The 21,708-nt window shown below is 28.8% G+C and overlaps 2 protein-coding genes across 2 annotated transcripts; both read left to right on the top strand.

Moving 5' to 3' along the window:
* Positions 1 to 423: 423 nt before the first annotated feature.
* On the top strand, positions 424 to 3,845 carry LOC145070480 (putative pentatricopeptide repeat-containing protein At3g01580). Its single transcript, XM_079017422.1, has 2 exons — positions 424 to 2,405; positions 3,160 to 3,845. The coding sequence occupies exons 1-2, from the start codon at positions 572 to 574 to the stop codon at positions 3,666 to 3,668; spliced, it is 2,343 nt and encodes a 780-aa protein (XP_078873548.1). The 5' UTR covers positions 424 to 571; the 3' UTR covers positions 3,669 to 3,845.
* Positions 3,846 to 7,167: 3,322 nt separating this feature from the next.
* LOC145066554 (D-alanine-D-alanine ligase family) lies at positions 7,168 to 17,887 on the top strand. Its single transcript, XM_079013847.1, has 24 exons — positions 7,168 to 7,698; positions 9,411 to 9,482; positions 9,953 to 9,996; positions 10,322 to 10,433; positions 10,547 to 10,618; positions 10,909 to 10,971; positions 11,225 to 11,302; positions 11,396 to 11,488; positions 11,579 to 11,698; positions 11,797 to 11,883; positions 11,969 to 12,178; positions 12,260 to 12,307; positions 12,380 to 12,607; positions 12,720 to 12,808; positions 12,963 to 13,207; positions 14,306 to 14,374; positions 14,469 to 14,533; positions 14,627 to 14,796; positions 15,816 to 15,894; positions 15,990 to 16,242; positions 16,353 to 16,398; positions 17,352 to 17,460; positions 17,546 to 17,608; positions 17,694 to 17,887. The coding sequence occupies exons 1-24, from the start codon at positions 7,378 to 7,380 to the stop codon at positions 17,772 to 17,774; spliced, it is 2,817 nt and encodes a 938-aa protein (XP_078869973.1). The 5' UTR covers positions 7,168 to 7,377; the 3' UTR covers positions 17,775 to 17,887.
* The last annotated feature ends 3,821 nt before the right edge of the window (positions 17,888 to 21,708 follow it).

The following is a 21,708-nucleotide window of genomic DNA, read 5'->3' as shown; positions in this document are numbered from 1 at the left end:
TGCCCTATTATAAAAATTGAGTATAACCACGGATTTATCAAACATATATAGGCCATTAATTGTTTTTAAAAAAATTTAAAAAATTTTAAAAATAAAAAAAAAACAAATAACTCTCAATTAACAACGACGGATATAATACAATTCTCAAACTTCTTATGAAATATACATTTCCATTGTTTATTTAACAAAGATAAAGCAAATAAGAATCCATTTTTAAGAACTTTTTACATAAAATGAGCTAACATATTCATCTAGGGTTTATACCTACACTAGTTTCTTTCTTGTTTTATTTATTTACAAAAGATTAAACAAATAAAATAATTACGTATTTTTTTTGTTCTATCGCTATGGATAATATATTTAGTTATAATAATGTCTTTATATATTTTTTACTTATAATAACAAAGTATTTATATTTAGTTGTGGATAATATCACTATATTATTATTCTCTGTCGCGGACAAGAAAAAACTGAAGATTACTGTCCATGGCAATTTCCGACGTACCTTAACGGATTTTGATGGTTAGATTTTTCCCGCCACTTCCGACTCCAAAGAAACCCCATCACATGAATGAACCTCCTAATCAAATCTTTCTGCCAAAGCCGCCGATACTTACAATCCCTTTTTCTTTACAAGAAACTCCTATCCATTTCAAAACCCGAAATTTCTACGTTTTCTTCAATTCTCAAATCATGTTCTTCTCTGCCATCTCTTGATTCCGGACTCGTGAATCATGGGTACTTGATCAAATGCGGTGTTTTAGATAGCTGTGTTGATGTTGGGAATGATCTAGTGTTGATGTATTTGAAGCTTGGAGAATTTCGTGACGCTCATAAGGTGTTCGATGAAATGCCAATGAGAAGCAACAAGGACGTGTTTGATCATATGATACATGATCTTGGAAGCAACCACGCGTATAATGATGTAGTGATTGCTTTTGAGAACATGGTGGAGTTTTCTATCTTCCCAAATGTACATTCTCTATGTCACGTAATCAAAGCTTGTAGCAATTTAAACAGTATCAAAAAAGGGAATTTTGTACACGATTTCATCAAACAAAATGGGTTCGAAAATCATCTCCTCATAATGAATTCCTTGATATCAATGTACGCCAAAATGGGGAGACTGGATCTTGCTCAAAACGTTTTCAACAATATGATTCATAAAGATATAGTCTCATGGAACTCATTGATTACAGGATTCTCACAAAACCACAACTCTCCAAAAGTCTTTAACCTTTTTAAATCCCTAAAACAAGCCAAAAATCCAATCCCAAATGTTGTCACATTCTTAGCTTTACTTTCAAGTGTCAGAGAAGTTACTATTGGAACAACTATTCACAGCCACTTGATCACTATTGGTTTATACTCCAATCTCCAATTAGGAACTGCTATTTTCAACATGTATGCAAAATGTGAAAGGCTTGATTATGCCCTAATTGTATTTGAACAAATAAACAAGACTTTAGTATCATGGAACACTTTAATTTCAGCCTACAAACAAAAAGGGTATGCACAAGAAGCTGTAGATATCTATGAACACATGTTAATGGAACCCGATATGAAACCAGATTCTTTCTCATTTGCTAATGTGCTTCCTGCTTATGCGAGTCTTGGAAACCTTAAAAGAATCAAATTGATCCATTCGATGATTATCAAACAGGGTGTAAACATAGATCAAGATGTTGTTTTATGTACTTCAATCTTGGATGCATATGGAAAGTGTTCAGATGTGAAAGCAGCCGAGTTTTTATTTTTATTCCATTGCATTCAGAAACCAAATACTGCATCATGGAATGCAATGATATCTGTATATAATTCAAACAACAAAATCAAGAACTCAATGGTTGTTTTTCAAGAAATGATTTGTAGTAAAGTGTTAATGGATTGTATAACAATGGTGACAATCTTTCAATCATGTGGACAAATGGGATTAGTAAAAGAAGGTAATATGATCCATAAATTTAGTCTCATGAAAGGGTTTTGTTCATATCTTATTGTTGGGAATGCTTTGATAGATATGTATATGAGATGTGGAAGCATAAAAAGCGCTGAAATTTTCTTTGATTTGATGTCTTTAAGGAATATTGTGACATGGAATACTATGATTTATGGTTATATGAAAGGTGGATGTTTTTCCATGGGTGTTAGATTCTTTCATCATATGCAATTAGAGTATAAGCCGGATTCTGTAACGATTATTTCTTTACTTCAGGGTAACTCGGGTAGTTTTCTTGAGATGTTTCATGGTTATATATTGAAACTTGGGTTGGATTTTGAGACACAAATTATCAACATTTTGATTGATTCATATGCAAAGATTGGAAATGTAGACAAGGCTCAAGAATTGTTTGAAAGAAATGATTTCAAGCGAGATCAAACCTCATGGAACATTATGATTGCAGGTTTGTTATTGTTATTGTTATTGTTATTGTATATATTATACTTCGAAAAATCCACCTATTTATAGCAATCAAAATTGCTTTGTATATGGATGATATTGCTATAGTTAGGTAGATATAATTTTTTTAGTAAGAAAAAAAATCAAATTGCAATGCTATAATTGGGTAGTGTTTTCAAAGTATAATGCTCTAATAAGAAAAAAAGTGGAAGTGCAATGCTATAATTGGGTAAAGTTTTTAAATTACAATGCTTTAATAAGAAAAAGAAAACTATAAGTACAATGTTGTGATCGAAAGAATTGATAGTAGCATGTTATAATTCAGACAACTATGTAAATCTTAGGGTTTTTTCGAAAAAAAAAAACTTAAAAAGCTAAGTTTTTCCCGGAAACAGTTAGAAGGTTGAAGGTTTTTTCGGAAAAAAAAAAAAATTACAAAGTTGAGAGTTTTTTCAGAAAAAATGAAAAAAAAAATACAAGGTTTTTTTCACGAAAAAAATAAAGTTTGAGGTTTAACCCAGAAAAAGCACAAAATATAAGGTTTTGTATCTAAAAAATCCACCCAACTATAGCAGTAAAAATCGACATTGCTATCATAAACTAGATTTTCTCAAAATACAATGTTGTAAAATAGAAAGAAATGAAAGTAAGATACTATAATAAACAAACAATCAAAACTACATTGCTATTTCTTTCATTTTACCCTCATTGTAATTCTAACTCCAACTTTAACTATTTAATGATTGCAACGATTGCAGCATATGGAATGAATGGTCAAGGGATCGAATCTTGTAAACTTTTCACCAAAATGCACGAAAACGGATACAGACCGGATACAATTACATTCACCTCTCTCCTCTCAGCTTGCAGTCACTCTGGACTAATTGAAGAGGGGTGTAAGTTTTTTGACCTAATGGTCACCAAATACAAGATTCAACCAAGCATGGAACATTTGACTTGCGTTATAGACATGTTAGGACGCGCTAATAGTTTAAAAGAAGCGTATGATTTAATGAAAAATATGAATTATCAAAAACCCGTATTGGGAGCTCTCTTGAGTGCGTGTAGAACTAACATGAACATAGAGGTTGGGGAGCTTGTGGGGAGGAAATTGTTGGAAATGGAGTCGGATAGTTTTGAGTATCACTCATTGCTTTCGAATTTGTACTCGTTGAATGATAAATGGGATGAAGTAGTGGAAATTCGGAGGGTTTTTGGAAATGGGAAAGTGGTGAAGAAGTTGGGGTTGAGTAGTTTGAATAGTTGATGGAATTGGGAATTTGTAGAATCGATTGTAAAATATTGATTGGATTTGACATATAGATTTTTAGATATTTCAAAAAAACATATCGAGTTGTTCTTGGAAACGAGCTTCACATATTTTCTTGACATGAAGTATAGTATAACGAGGAAGTACAAAAGAAGCACGTGCTTGCTTTCGTCATTTTATTGATTTAGTTATTTAACTATTTTTTCCGTGATGGAAGTATTATTATATTAAGAGTAAATTACAAATTTGGTCCCTATGCTTTACTCAAAATCTCAATTTCGGTCAAAAAGTTGAAATTGTCCCAATGGCTTCCTTAATTTTCTTATTTCGTTGCGTATATGGTCTTATAGTTTACTTAAAATCGCAAGTTTAGTCTAAATTTTGAAGACCATTATCTGCAACAAAATGAATATTTAAGGACAGCAATGGGACATTTTCAAAATTTAGATTGAACTTGTGATTCTAGGTAAAATACAATGACAAAATGCTATGAATTTATGTATTTTTTCCCCCTTAGTTACTTAAATTGTGGTCTATTTTTTTTTTTCAGAAAATTCAAAAATTTTGAAATCAGAAAATTAATAACCACATATGACATGTGTAGGACTAACGGATATATTGATAAATTTCTTAAAATAATAATAGGAATAATTTTCAAAATCGAGTAATGGAAAGTTTGTAGTGTATATAAAACAAACAATAAGGTCAATACTTTGGATATTTGGAATAAATGAATTGGAATTTATATGTAAAAGATAATTGGTTTAATTGATAATTGTAAATAGTTGGACGGCCAATTAAATTAGAGAAGAATCTAAATAGTTGTTGCTTGCTACAAGTTAAAAATATTCTCTCTTAATTAATAAAATCAAATGAAAAAATAAATTATACTTTATGAAAATTCAAAATTATCCAAATTACTTTTTGTGTTCATTAATATTTGGACTTAGGCTATACTGTTTTATAATAGTTTAAATTAATCTACACAGCTTAATTACTTGTAAACCCTGAATTTGATTCAGTTTTCATGTGTATTTAGTAACTTCTTTTTACTAAATATTTTTTTATTTGATTATTAATTATGAAAACTTATATTACACTATATATGGACATATGGATTTACTTTAATTTTAAAAAATGGGGAGTATGTGTTTTGAGATCAGATGGATGAAAATTTTATATTTAGTAACTACCAAAAAAAGTTCGAGGATTATTTTGTTGGTTTGTTTTTTTAACAGCTACAATTTTATAATATCCATTAACAAGAGGTTAGAGGAAAAAAATTACAGAAAGAAAGAAAGCAATAGGTTTTATAACCATAAAGTCCAAGTTACACTAACTCTATTGTTCTTATTCGAAAACCAATCAAAATAATTAATGACAATATTTTTAAAAATATTGTTTCTTGAGCTGACTGATTACTGAAAAATGACATTGTTTCTATACCGCTAAAACATCCATATCTTGGTCAAAACAATGAGCTCAAGAACTCTTATCCTTGTCACCACAACTCTAATCGTGCCTAAGCTAAAAGATTAGCAACACTCGAAAAAGGAGGAAATGACAAATCTAACTTCACAATCTTCAACAAAATATGAGCAGTTACTGCGCACGCCACAAACAGATGACTTGAGTCTTCCAGATGCAAAAGGTAAGTAGGCATGTCAATGCCACTATCCACCAACTTCACCTAGGGCATGTAAAATGTTTACCTTCATTGGGACCAACTTACACCATTTAATACCATTGTCGTCCGAACATAAAATTAAGGAAACATCATCAATGTAGCATCTAGCACTACTAACTGTAATCAGAATCTTTACTCCCCTTCCCATTTGTCATTATCAACACCAAATTGCACTTGATCGAGCATATAATCAAAGTTGAGAGTTGCTCTTGCTCAACATTAGCACCTCCCCAAATTTATCTATTCTAGTTTCAGCTCCAAACTCTATCTCTCCATTTATCCTTAATAAGAATATATTTTTTTTTCCATTTCTAATGCATAAAACATAGGAAACTGGTTCAACTTGCCCAACCACACTTCATCCCAAAAACGATTATGACTATCATTCTCTATTCTTTTATACAAAAACGAATGATGAATAATATGTTTGTCATACAAATTATCAAAAACATTCACTAACGTCGACCACACACACCCTCCCTTCAGTTTGGACCCAAAACCTCCCACGTCCCATCTAAGCCATAAATATTTTTTGATAACTTTCAATCTTTCATACAAATCGAATGTGACATTCATCCTTTTATAAAATAATAATTACTATAGGTTTAAAAATATTTTCCCATTTTAAACATAGTTATCAACATGCGATTTCAGAAAAACCTAGATATTTTGCTTTAGTTTCAAAACAACTACACGTGTACAACTGATAATTCACAAAACTCTTCAATATATATACAAAAGAAACTAAGTTCATTCCCTTCAAAATCTTGTTGCTAGTCTGCCTACTTCTGTGTACCCTGCGATACATGGCATTAAATAAAACATACATAAGACAATAATGTCTCGTGAGTCATATGTGTTTAGACCCAAAGCTCATGCAACATTTGATAACAAAATCATTTCATAAACTTTAGAACTACTTCGAGGCTATGTAATGAATGTCCTCACACAAATGCAAGCTTACAGACCATCCGTAATCTTTCATCATTTCTTTAACTCACGGCTACATGTCAAATTTGGTGTCCAAAAGGACCTAACTCATGACAATATGTCAAATATGTCTTACCATGATAGAAAAACAAATCAATCTATCATAATATCTAATTTCTAGACAACTACTTTGTAATGGGAGGTACCACGCCGATAATGTTTTCCTAATCTGGTCTGGGAAATTGTGGCTAACATGGTATTCATTTACTATGCACAAACATATTGTTAAACCTTTTCACATTAGGAACATACAATTCAAATTACTTTTTAAACTCATATCATAATCAAATATCACATATCACATATCACATATGAACATTCTTATCTTAAGATACCTTTAAGTAAATTCTTAATTATTAAGCCATGTATCCCTATTGAAAAGCTCCTTACAACTCACCTTAATAGTTAGTGAATACTAACTAAAACCTTGGCTTTAACTCTTGATTTTGTATGCTTGTAAGTGTTTAACCATTAAATTTATATATAGTGTTCAAAAAGTAAAGTATGACTAGTAGATTTCCGACGACCAATAAACTTAGGAGGGTAATGAAGTTTTGTAATTGTCACATTTAGTCATTTTTTCTGTATGTATTTCACCAATAAACTTAACAATTTTTAAACATTTAAGTAAGTTTAACCTTTAATAATAGTTATAATAATACTTTTTAAACACTTTAAATAAATTTATTGGTCAAACATATAAAAAAATACTAAAAATAAACAAAAATAACAATTAGTTATTCTTGTAATAAGCTATTTTATGGCATTGATAAAGAGATAAAAATGCGTAAATAAGCATTTAACTAATGAATAGAAGAAGACCCAACAACAAATGACAACAGAAAGCGAACGAAGAAGACGCAACAAATGACAACTGAAAGCGAATCACTTCGTTCTTCTCTGAAAATCCAAAATGGATTCTTCCTTTTCCCTGGCCGGCCACCACCGCATAAATACATCACTTCCATCATCTCCACCACCTGCTTTTATTATTCTTACTCATCAGAAACATAACTTCTCTCACTCCAAATGCGTACTTCTTCTACTCTCTCAAGTAAACCTCGATTTGATTCTTCTTCTATCTTCCCCAGAATTCAGTCCCCGGATATTATCTTACCTGCCAGTGTAGCTGTCAATAGGATGAGTTCAGGACAAAATAGGTTTCGTGGAATTGGAGTTGTTCATTCGAGCAGTGAAGTGGTAGCCATTGATGATCGGGAAGTGGAGGGAGTTGGTGAGAAGAAGAGAGAAAAACCGAGGGTTTTAAAAGTCGGGTTAATTTGCGGAGGCCCATCTGCTGAGCGAGGGATTTCGCTTAATTCCGCGAGATCAGTGCTTGATCATATTCAGGTATGAATATTGGTAAAGTAATTCAATCAGCTCAATTAGTGAATCTGTGTTTCTCATTTCAGAGTTCAAATTACTTTCTATGATTTCCCGTAACTGCAACGATTGAAAATTTACTGCGTTCCTTGTCAACCGCCATATGCTTTTATGCTCATGAACTATCAGATTCTTACAGATAAATCTTGCCATGGAATCTTCCAACTCTTGTGTTTACACGCAGTTCATGCCATGGCTCAATATATTAAGGAAACAGACAAATCTTAATATCAGAAACCATTTGGAAATCAGTTGCTCTATTGTCAAGGATATTTCTTTTTTATGATACATGAATATTCCCTTTTGACATTCAACCACCACAATACCTAGGAAGCATTTGAGACTTCCTAGACCTTTCATCTAAAATTATTATTGAATGAATAACTTCAAATCTACATTCTTCTATATCAATGGGGGTATGTATATGAATACAAGACTAGTTTGATTCCCATGCTTCTTATTACAGAAAAAATATATAGGAATGATTATGTGCTCTCATATGAGAGTTATCCTTAGTTACTAGACAAGCTCTAAGATCTGACCAATTTACATCCAACAATGTCTTTCATAATGGAAGGATAAACAAGACTTCAAAATCTCATTGTTGTATATCACAAACATTTCCTATGCATACTTTTCTCCTATTACCATTAGGATGAGCTAGAATCTTTGATACTTTTGGAGGAATAAGATAACTACTCTAATACAAAGGCATAATGACTTAAGAAAAGTTGAGGGTAGTTACATCCATAAAAATGGATTAACACATGTGATCAATAGGCTAACCAAAACACATGTTCTTAGATTTCTTTGAGCACACGATACGGAAAAAAGATACCAAAAAAACTGACTAAAAAAGGAAGGGGTATAATTGGAAAGCTTTATGTAAAACCAAGGGGGTAAAATACTAAACATAATACATATTTTTTATTATGTGTTTATAGTTGATTAAGTTTAATATATTGAAATGAGTAAGGGTATATAACAGAAACTGAAAAAAGAAGGGGTATGATTGGAAAGCTTTATGTAAAACCAAGGGGGTAAAATGAAACTTCAAATTGAATTTAAATGATGCATGAAGTTGGGTTTTAAAAAACTTGGATAGCTTCATGCCAGTTGACTTTGAACCTAGACTCTGCTATACTATTTAGTAACATCAAATTTGGTGTTAAAGTTTCCTTTGTACAAATTAGTCCTTCAACTTTGAATTTATGCATTTTTAGTTTCTTATTTGTATAATAATATTCTGTATGTACTATTTGTATCTTGTGATGTAATATCATAAATTAAATTGACATTAATTCATTATGTATATTAAAATATAATTTTTTTTACATCAAACTTATTTAAAGTTTTAGACTTTTTCAATAAAATATCTGTTAGTCTATTACTGATGAAGTTATATTGTAAAAAGTCAATAAAAACAAGGGTTGTCTTCATTTCTTTTAATATGCACTCATCTATGATATGACTTGTAGAATTTATGTATGTATGTTTCTTTTCTTTTATTAATTTGTTTCATACTACACTTGCAAGCAGCTTTAAAAACATGACATGTGTCCATTCATGTGCTAATTTAATTTAGTAAATGTAATTCTTTACAAATCTTTCAAACACACATATAAATACATTATACATATACATACATACTCAAATTTTGTGTGTTTTGTTTGTATCAGGGGGATGACCTTCATGTTAGCTGCTATTACATTGATCCAAATCTCAATGCATATGCAATATCATCTGCCCAGGTTTGACAGTTTATTTTACTTGTTTGACTGATAATAAAATGCCTAAAATGCCCTCGAATAACGACAACTTAATGGAATCTTGTGGACCAAAATGAAAAGCTTTAATAAGTAGCAATGATTGCAATGTGTAAATACATAACTTTAGCTTTAATGTTGTATTTTATGCAACAAATTTACTCTTTTCTTAACAATCTATGCAACTGACACGAATTTTGCTCCTAAAATGAATTCTTGTTGCATAATTCGTATAAAAACAATTTTGTTGAATAAATTGGCAAAAAAGTGACATGTTGTTGTATAAATATGCATTTTAACCCTTTGTAAAAGTACAATTTCTAACAAATTCCTGTCGTTAGTTTATTGCTTCATCATCATATAGAGTCACCTACATTCTTTTTTAAGCTAAAAAGAAAAATGAAATTGTTAATTCATTTAACCCTTTTGTTCTCAATCTATTTTCTATTTTTCAGGTTTATTCAAATACTCCTGCTGATTTTGACTTCAAACTTGAGAGGTAAATAAATTGTCAGTGAGAATTCTAATTTCTCTCTTTCAAATTTCATTCTTTAGGGTACACTAAAGTTTCATAACACAACAATAAAAATATAAATCATGAAGAAGATATTTTGATAAAGTTTCACAATATAATTCTAAAAATTTACATCAAACAACACATTACACAACTAACTTAGAGCTCAATATGGAAACTAGAAATATCTTATCTTAAATAATTAATCAAGTAAGGAACTTATATATGTTACAAAAACAGGATTGTATTAACTATTAACATAAGATAACTAACCTTAAATTTTCATTTTTTATTTTTTAAAAATTGCCAGTCTGGCACAAGGATTCGAGACTTTAACTGACTTTGCAGAACACCTGGCTGCTTATGTGGACATAGTTTTCCCTGTTATACATGGTCGATTTGGTGAAGATGGAGGCATTCAGGTTAAAAGTTAAAACCATTGTTGCTAAATGTTTTATCATATAAATATTTGGAATCATTTTTTTTTTGTGGTTATAAACTTATAATTATATTTTGCTCTTTATCAACTCTTCAGGAGCTTCTAGAAAAATCAAATGTTCCATTTATTGGCACAAGATCAAAAGAATGTCGAACTGCATTTGACAAGGTAAGATTATTTTTCAATGTACTTTCATTTTTTTTTTTTTACTATTATACCATTTTACTTTGAAAAAGCTATCCAATTATAGCATATTTTTTACTATTAAAGTATAATGTCTAAATAAGAAAAAAGTAAAAGTACCATGGTATAATTAGATTGAGTTTTTCAAAGTACAATGTCTTAAGTCTTAACAAGAAAAGAAAATTGAAAGCACAAATAATATAAATAAATGAACTTATATATTATGATGATTAGTGCTCACTTTTTATTTTTTTTTGTTCCATTTTCATTTGCAGTATGATGCTTCCTTGGAGCTTAAGAGACAAGGATTCATAACAGTTCCCAATTTTGTACTTCAGGTATTTTTCCTTGAATTCAATAATCATTATTAGCTTTCTCAAAACTTCATTACTTTCTCTATATTAAGAATATCTTACACATTTGACCAATAGTCAAAAGTCAAAACACTTCCCATAAACTATATTTCAAGTCATATGTTTATAGCTTCATAACCTCCACTCCATATGGAAGAAAAGAATCCAATGTTTTCACTTAAGATATTATGAAAACATTTTTTTTTGTTTGTGTTAATTGTTTAGAAATCTATTTCAGGGAAATGAATTGGATGAATCTGGTTTATCAAGATGGTTTTCCAACAATCAACTAGATGCTAACTCAGGGAAAGTTGTGGTATATATCTATTACCCCTTCACTTTATTTTTTAATACAAGGAGGGCATTTATGTCTTTTTCACATACAAGAGATCAATATTTGTTTACTCAGGTGAAACCAACAAGAGCAGGATCAAGTATTGGAGTTACAGTTGCATATGGTGTTGATGATTCTCTAACCAAAGTTAGAGAAATCATGTCTGAGGTTCTTTTCATCTTTTACACCATGGTTTCTCTTTCATTTCTCTTTAAGTTAAAACTTATTCCTTAAGTTTTTATTTCTTTTACTTTTAAGGGGATTGATGATAAGGTTATAGTTGAAATTTTTCTTGGAGGAGGAAAAGAGTTTACAGCTATTGTTCTTGATGTTGGTTCTGATTCTATCCAACAACCAGTTGTTTTTCTTCCAACTGAGGTAATAATTAACATCTAAACTCCTGATATTTTTATATGTTTCTCTTCATTCTCCATTTTGTGGGTCCCATATTCATTTATAACATAATTTCTAATCAGGTGGAGCTTCAAACAAGCAACAGTGGTGACATAAGTGAGAAAGATGCAATATTTAACTACAGGAGGAAGTATCTTCCCACTCAACAGGTACTAATTCTTTTTAACACAAAAGGGTAAATTTAAATTACACCAAATTATACTTTTTTTTTTTTTTTTTTTTTTCTTTTTTCAGGTTGTTTATCACACTCCACCTCGTTTTCCATTAGATGTAATTAACAAAATTCGAGAAGGGGCTTCTATTTTATTCAAAAAGCTTGGTTTAAGGGATTTTGCAAGAATTGATGGTTGGTTTTTACCTCCTTCTGCTGCCATGTCAGCATCAGAAGCAAATGATTTTGGGAAAACAGAATCAGGAACTGTTATATTTACTGATATTAACTTGGTAGTAATTTTATTTATTCCTTTTTATAACTAGTGTACTTTTTGCTCTATTATATTAACATATCATTGTTTTTTTTTTTAGATTAGTGGAATGGAGCAAACAAGTTTCCTATTTCAACAAGCTTCAAAGGTAACTATTTTTTGTTGTTCAAATTTTCTTTCACTATGCTTCTAATAACATAGAAATTTTGTTGTTTTCTAGGTTGGATTTTCACACTCCAATATCCTAAGAACAATCATTCAGCATGCTTGTATTCAGTTCCCAAATCTTGCTTCATTTTGTAATAAATCATCATCAAGAACATCAAATCCTTCAAAACATGAAGGTTTACAAAAGGTGTTTGTAATATTTGGTGGAGATACTTCTGAACGCCAGGTGTCCCTTATGAGTGGGACTAATGTTTGGCTCAATCTTCAAGTATCTGGTGATGTGAGCTTTCTTCTTTACACCTCTTATTTCATGGTTTAAGCTTTAAAAACATAAACACTTTTAAGCCCCACATAATATAATTAAATAATTTTGGATTGTTTTCCCTTTTCAGCTTGAAGTAACTCCTTGTTTGCTTGCTCCTGGAAATGATGATTCACCAGAGGCGACTGATGTTGGCTCAAGGGCAGTTTGGTCATTACCGTAAGTGTAGTTTGATATTATATAACACATTTTTATGTCTCATAAAATACAAATCAATGCACTCTAAAGCTAATTCTTGTTATTAAAAAGTTAATTATGCAACAATGTTTCATGTTTTTAGAAATAAAATGGTTTTGTTTTTTATCCCATATAGTTACTCTCTTGTTCTGAGACATACAACAGAAGAAGTTCTTGATGCATGCACAGAGGCACTTGACCCTACACGTGCTGAATTGACTTCCAAATTGAGAAAAAAAGTGATGGATGAAATAGAAAATGGTTTAAAGAAACACAATTGGTTCACAGGTTTTGATATATCAGATCAACAACCAATCAAATTCACACTAAATAAATGGATAAAGTTAGCCAAAAAAGTTCAAGCAACTGTTTTCATTGCAGGTTTGCATATTTTTCACCCCTTGATAAATTCTTTTGGGATAATTCATAATATATAACTTTGAAATTAATAAATATGTGGAAAGTTTTAGATAAATCAAGTTAGATATAAGTAATTTGTCATATACTTATAAATGGATAATTGGATCAAAATTTCAAAGTACAATGCTCTAACAAGAAAAAGATTGAAAGTTTGATGTTGTAACTGAGTAGATTTTTCAAAGTACAATGTTTTTTTTAATAAGAAAAAAAAAAGGGTTTTAATCTCATAAAAGACCTTATATTTTGTGTTTTTTCTGGATTAAATCTCAAAAAAGACCTTGTACTTTTTCATTTTTTCCGAAAAACCCTCAACTTTGTTTTTTTTTTTTTTTTTTTTTTTTTTTTCTGAAAAAAACCCTCAACCTTCTAACTGCTTCGAAATAAACTCTCAAATTTTTTTGTTTTTCTCGAAAGGGTTAATCTCATAAAAGACCTTATATTTTGTATTTTCTCTGGATTAAACCTAAAATTTAATTTTTGCCTGAAGAAGACTTTGTATTTTTTTCATTTTTACCGATCTGGCCCTTTTAGTCCTTTTTCCAAAAAAAAAACTGTAAAATGTGAGAGTTTTTTCGAGTAAACTAAAAAAGTTGAGGGTTTATTTGAAAGCAGTTAGAAGGTTGAGGGGGTTTTCGGAAAAATAGACAAAGTTGAGGGTTTTTTTCGGAAAAAAAAATACAAGGTATTTTTTAGATAAAAAGTTAAAGTTGAGGTTTATTCCTAAAAAAAACACAAAATATAAGCTCTTTTATGAGATTAACCCTTCTCGAAAAAACCCTCACTTTTTACAATTTTATTTTTTGGAAAAAAAAAACTAAAAAGGGCCGGATCGGAAAAAATGAAAAAAAATACAAGGTCTTTTTCAGGCAAAAAACAAATTTGAGGTTTAATCGGAGAAAAACACAAACTATAAGGTCTTTTATGAGATTAAAACTGAAAATATGATGTAATAGGAAAAAAAATAAAAAACCAAAATTAAGATGCTATAAATATAATAAACAAATAAATGTAAGTACATTGCTATTTCCACAATTTGATTTTCATTGACATGGACAACAGTGCATGGAGGCATAGGTGAAGATGGAACACTTCAGTCATTGCTGGAAGCTGAAAAAGTACCTTACACAGGTGGCATTTAATATTTTTAACCAATATTATTAAAAAAGAAAAAAAAAGTTATATTTTTAATTTTTTATTCAGTTGAATCCATTTATTTATACAGGTCCTGGATTTTCAGCTTCAAAGATATGTATGGACAAAGTTGCAACTTCTCTCTCAGTTAATCATGTATGTCAAAGTTCACAGACAAAATTGTAATTTTTTTTTTGTCTTGTATGTGGAAAAGACGTAAATACCCTCGTCCTGATGTTTTGTGAACAGCTTACTAGCTTTGGGGTTCTTACAATAAATAAAGATGTTAGGAGAAAAGAAGATCTTTTGAATTCATCTTGTTTTGATGTTTGGGGTGAAGTGACATCAAAGCTGAAATGTGAAACTTTGTGTATTAAACCAGCAAGAGATGGATGCTCCACTGGAGTTGCAAGAATCTGGTAACTATAAAATATAAAATGCAACAAATAGCAACCTACTTTCACTTTCTTTTATTTCTTCATTATATTTTATAGCATAAAAGACATCATATATTGTTGTTGTTGTTGTTTTTTCGAATTTTAGCCTCCACTTTGTTTTTGTTTCCTGAAAAAGACTTTGTATTTTTTATTTTTTCGGGAAAAAAAATCCTTAACTTTTTTTTTTTTTTTTTTCCGAGAAAGGCCTCATATTTGACAAGTTTTTTTTCATAAAAAAAAAACTCCTAAAAGGGCCAAATCGAAAAAAAGGGTTAATCTCATGAAAGAGCTTGTATTTTGTGTTTTTTCTGGATGAAAAACCTCAAATTTATTATTATTATTTTTTTTTTCCTGAAAAAGACCTTGGATTTTTTCATTTTTTCGATCTGGCCCTTGTAGTCTTTTTTTTTTTCCGAAAAAACTTGTAAAATGTGATGGTTTTTTTCGGAAAAAACTAAAAAGTTTTAGGACTTTTCCAGAAAGAGTCAGAAGGTTGAGGGTTATTTTTGGAAAAAATGAAAAAAATACAAGGTCTTTTTCAGGAAAAAAAATTGAGGTTTAATCTGGAAAAAACACAAAATATAAAGTCTTTTATGAGATTAACCCTAAAAAAATTGCTAAAAGGACCAATCCAAAAAAAAAGGAAAAATATAAGGTATTTTTCAAGAAAAAAATAAAATTGAGGTTTAATCCTGAAAAAAAAACATAATATATAAAGTCTTTTATGATATTAACCTTTCTTTTTTTTTTTTACTAAAATACTTCCAAAGATATTATTGTACTTTGAAAAAACTGCATATTTAAATTTTATACTACCATTGTACTTTCAAATTTATGTTATTAGAGCATATTGTATGTTGAAATATCTACCCTATTATAGCAGTTGAAAATTTGCTATAATTGGCTCTATTTTGCAAATTACGATAGTGTAATTGGAAGAAATGAAAGTAGGATACTATAATAAACTTTTTTTTTTTTTTCTTTTTCTTTTGAATACTCAGCTGTGCTAGTGACCTTGGTGTTTATGTAAAAGCATTAGAAGATTGTCTTCCTCGAATTCCTCCAAATAGTTTGAATAAGGTACATTAAAATATCATATAAGTTTCCAAAATAAAAAAAATGCATTTTATTGAAATGGTTATAATTTATGAATGTTTGTTATTAACTTTTGATAGGCACATGGTGTGATTGAGATGCCAGTTCCTCCACCCGAGTTTTTAATCTTTGAACCTTTTATTGAAACGGATGAAATTACAATTATACCCAAATCAAAAACCAAAAACGAAGGGCTTTTATGGAAAGGAAAAAGTCGATGGGTTGAAATAACAGTTGGAGTAATTGGGAAACGAGGCTCCATGCGTTCTTTAATGCCTAGTGTCACTGTTAAAGAAAGTGGTGACATTTTATCACTTGAAGAGAAATTTCAAGGTACTGAAAGCAAAGGTCAAAGATGTAATTTCACTTTTCATAAAAGGAAAAGCAAGAAGTTGAATTTACTTTCGTATCTTTTAATGTATCAAGCAATTAATTCATTGCAGGTGGAACAGGGATTAATCTTACCCCACCCCCACTCTCAATAATGAGGTTACTTATATATTATATAATATACTATTTATTTGTTATTTTCTTTTTGATAACTCATATTATGTGCTAAATATACTCGAAACTAATTTCTATAAATAAAATTTCGACAAAATTCTTATACAATGTACTTTTACCATTTTATTCATTTAGCCACTTGACTATTTTCTATATATTTTTTGGGTTAATCTCATAAAAAACCTTATATTCTGTATTTTTATCCGGATTAAACCTCAAATTTATTTTATTTTCCTGTATTTTTTTCATTTTTTCCGATTTGACCCTTTTAGTCATTTTTTTCCAAAAAAAAATTGTAAAATGTGAGGGTTTTTTCCAGAAAAAATAAAAAAGTTGAGGGTTTATTTGGATGCGGTTAGAAGTGAGGGTTTTTTTTGGAAAAAAATACAAAGTTGAGGGTTTCTTCGGAAAAATGAAAAAATACAAGGTCTTTTTCAGGCAAAAAATAAAGTTGAGGTTTAATCTGAAAAAAAACACAAAATATAAGGTCTTTTATGAGATTAACTTTTATATATATATATATATATATATATATATTCACTACTTGAAAAACCTTTTTTGATAAAGTCAAAATAAACTACTTTTACCATTTTATCAATTTAGCCACTGAATCATTATAATTTGTGATTATTATATATTAATTCAGTGGATAACGTATGCTTTGTGGTATTTTTTTTTTTTTGAAAGAGAGCTTTGTTGTACTTTGTCATGGGAAAAATGGTTTTTTTAAAAAGCAAAAAATATAAAGGTTTAATCACTTTAGAAAATAGTCAAGTTGCTAAAATCAATAAAACGGTGGAAGTACAACTTTACAAGAGCTTTTTTTTTTTTTTTTTTTTTTTTTTCATTTTCTACAACTGAGTTACCATTAAAGTTGTCTTTTTGGAATTTCTTTTTCTTTACCATTTTCTTGTTTTATTTAATTACTCATGAATTAGCACCGAGGCATTGATGAAATGTAAAGAACGCATTGAGCTAATAGCCAACACCCTGGAGCTTGAAGGATTTTCTCGTATTGATGCATTTGTTAATGTTGATAATGGCGAGGTAAATTTACCTATTTACCCTTGGGCTTAGGTTATCATTTTAAGATCTAAATGCATGCAACTTATGTTATGACTTATGACTGCAGGTTTTAGTTATTGAAGTGAATACTGTGCCCGGAATGACGCCTTCAACTGTCTTGATTCATCAGGTATTTATTATTTCCAACTTATTTTGTGTTTATTGAATTTTTGAAAGGGTGTTTTGGTAATTTTAACATTTGTGAAATGTTGTAGGCGCTTGCAGAGGAGCCTCCGGTGTACCCTCATGTGTTTTTCCGTACACTATTGGATTTGGGTTCCCAAAGATTCATGTAAATGTAAATCTCAAGAGAATATTAATATCTTCTTCTTGCGAGTTGATATTTTGTTAAACACGTTAAATCTTTAATGCTTTTGTTTTCTATATTTATTTATGTAATTTTCATAAATATGCTTCCGCAATTAAGTAAAGGGATGATTCAACTTGTTAACGTCATAAATGGTTGATGAACTATTTTTTTTTTCATAAAATATTATTAAAAAATAAAGGTATATTGTGAACGCAAAGTTCCCAATTGCTTACCTTCTCATACAACTTTTATTATTATTATTATTATTATTATTATTATTATTATTATTATTATTATTATTATTATTTTAATAATGGTGTTTTATGAAAAACAAACTAGTTCATTACCCATTTTTGGCATTAGCCTTGTTTTTAAAGGTATGATGATGAGGATGAAGTTGGTATTTATGTCTTTCACATGAGTTTTTGTCTCACATTGTTTTATTTTGGGTTTGACAAAAAATCATTAGTTTATCTTATTGACCATCATATTCTAAGGTTATTTTCAATATGGAGGGCATTTTTTTCTTTATGCAAGAAAACGTTTCTTTCCACTTGTTTCATCTAGTTGGATGTAATAAAAAAAATTAATTTTTGTCTTGTTGACATTAATCATATTCTATGCTATGTTGAAAACAGTATGAATTATAAAATATTCATATTTGTTTTGACTAACAATCTCTGTCGGGTTATTTTTTTATATAGAGGGTGAGGTTTTTTTTTTATTTATGTATTTTACACATTCTTAAGTTGTTCCATTTTTTTGGTTGGACAAAAATTATAATTGTCATATTGGTAGTAATCAAATACATATCAAATGAATATAAAATATAAAATCAACATGTTTTATTCCATTTTATTATGCCAATAATCATAAACAAGAATGAATAGTGTTGGTCGGTGATAATAATGAAGCTAAATGCCCCAATAATCATCGATATATGCATCATGTGCATCAATAATTAATCACCTTATATTTTAATAAAGTCATTAACATAATTAAAATGATGAATCAACAAATTAATCAACAACTCTATAATCAGGTTTAGAATGATCAAATACACATGATTTTATAATAAAACATCTCATCTTGTTTGCGGGGTATTGTATGGGTCTAGGGCTTTTTGGATCAACAAAGTTGATGTGAAATTTAATCTCGTCTCTCCTTGTCGTAAAAAATAACAATTTAATATAACAATTTAATTATTTTTGTATGCTACATGAAAACATAAAAAGAAAATGTATATAAAATACTAAAAAATGATAAGTTGATAAATCAATAAATTAATCAATGAGACCCATGTACTATACAGATATAAAAAAACATGGATTTTTTCAAAAAAATAAAAATAAATATAAAAATCTAAATATTTAGAAAGTTTGAATTTATAAAGAAAAAGAGAGCAAAAATATTTAACTATTAAAATTGAAATGCTCATTTCTCTTTTAAATTTAAACAAATAATTTAAATAAATAAACAATTAAAATAATTAGATTCAACTTAGAAATTTAGAAATTATAAGAAAAGTTGCATTAATGAAAATTGATATGCATTTATTATTATTACTTTTACCATATTTAAATATGATATGAAATTTAATAAATTAGAAAAAAAAAAAAAAAAAGAACTCACAAAAAGACATATGGATATAATTTAATCTAAATTTACTACAAAATGAAATGTGATATAATGAATGAGAGTACTACAAGTGACAAATGATTTTTATTTATTAGAGTAAATAATATTACAATAACGTTTACCCCGATCAACTTCACATGCAATTTTTCCATTTTTATTATAGAACAACTCACATTGTTTGCAGGAGATTATGTTAGTCCAATGTTTTTTTAGGTCAACAAAGTTGATATGAAATTTACTTTTGTTTGTTGTAATTGAAAGTATAACATTTCAATGTAACACACTAACTATTGTTTAATACTTATGTATGTTACATAAAAATAACAGCTCATGTGGTTTGCAAGGTATTGTGTCTGAGAAAAAAAAAAATTCTGGATCAACAAAAGTTGATGTGAAGTTACTCTCGTCCCTTGTTATCGCAAATATAACAATGCAACGTAACAAACTAAATATTGTTTAATATCCCGTTTATATGTTACATAAAAAGATGACAAAATGTATGCGAAGGTTACTCTCGTCCCTCATTATCGTAAATACTATAATAATTCAATGTAACCAACTAACTATTGTTGGCTATTTTTATGTTACATAAAAGATATAAAAATGTGTAATACTAAACAATGATAAGTTGATAAATTAATAAATTAATCAACAACATACTAATAAAGCAACTTCACGTACAATTTTGCCATTTTTATTATTAAATAGTTCCGCGGTTTGTAGAATATTATATGGGTTCAAGATTTTTTTAGATCAACAAAGTTAAAGTAAAATTTATTTTCATAAAAAGATGAAAAGATATAAAAAAAAATAATAATAATAATTCAATATAACAAACTGACTATTTTATATTTTATGTATGTTCCATAAAAAAGATAAAAAAAATTGTATATGAAATGCTAAAAAGGATAAGTTTATCACTTGGGTAAGTTTTACATAAAATGTTTAAAATGGTAGTCTCCTACTTTCCTACCACTTTCATGATATTTTCTATGACTTGATCCATTTCACATACATATATTTCTTATGTATTGGTAAATTATCACCTCTAGTCATTAATAAAGTTTGCATTTTATGAATTTTGCATTGCATCATTTGCCATCTTTTAAACATTTGCACGTTAGTTGTGTAGGAGATTAAATTAAGGGGATAAGATTCCTACGGGATTTAAGCTTTTCAAAAAGTTGCACAAAAAGAGGTAAAGGCAACGAATAAAGAAAATACATAAAACACAAACAAATAATATAGATAATGATGCATAAACAGATACAAATAGCAGACGAACTTAAGATTCCAACTAAGAAAAACGAATTTTTGTATGATAGTAGCATTCAACAATATGCGATGTCTAAAAGACATATTTTTTTTCTGATATGAGAGGATACAACTATCAGTCAAATATAAACTTGAATAAAATATTTAAATAAAATGTCTTCACGATGAAGCAAAGGAAAAACATGAATAAGAAATTAGAATATGGAGTGAATTATGTTAACCAAAAATCTGTAAAATGAAGTGGTATCTGTAAGCTCTTATTGACAGTATATTGTTATAACCCAAAATCTGAATTAATTAATTACAATTTAAGTTCAAAATTAAATTAAAAATATATTAATCACCTCTATGGTGAATTGACGTGCATCGGTATGTTAATGATATTGATATGGAATATGAGTATTAACGATATGGAACATGTTCTATTTCAATAGATTTATGTTAGCAAAGAACATTTTGTTGCTAATTCCCCTTTCTCCTGTAAATACATAATTAAGTGGGTGTTTGACATTGCTTTTTAAACAACTTTTAGACTTTTTATTTTTACAAAAACTCAAAAAAATCTAAAAGTTATTTGGGAAGTTATAAAATATCTTTTGAAGTGACTTTTGGCAAAGAACAAAATTTTTCTCTTTCAAAAGTCATGTAAACTGACTTTTGAAATAAATAGAAAGTAAATTACATTAATATCTTTTTGTGACTTTTGAAATAAATAGAAAGTAAATTACATTAATACCTTTAAACTTACCAATCATTAAACAATTAATACCTTTAAACTTACCAATCATTAAACACTCTCTCCACTCAACAACAATAAATATCATTTTTGCCTCTCAAAAGCTAATCCAAACATAATTTAAAAAACTTCTTTTAGCAAAAGTCCTTTTACAAAAAGAACTTTTGAAGCTAAAAAGTAATCCCAAACACCCTCTAACTATCATTTTATTTTAACATTCTATTCATTTCGCCTTCAATATTTTAAATATATTATCACATACAAATGTCAT

The sequence above is a fragment of the Lactuca serriola genome, chromosome 8 (genome assembly GCF_051521515.1).
Source record: "Lactuca serriola cultivar US96UC23 chromosome 8, Lser_US96UC23_V15, whole genome shotgun sequence".
Taxonomy (NCBI): domain Eukaryota; kingdom Viridiplantae; phylum Streptophyta; class Magnoliopsida; order Asterales; family Asteraceae; genus Lactuca; species Lactuca serriola.
The sequence above is the reverse complement of the archived record's forward strand: the minus strand, read 5'-3'. Positions and strand labels throughout refer to the sequence as shown.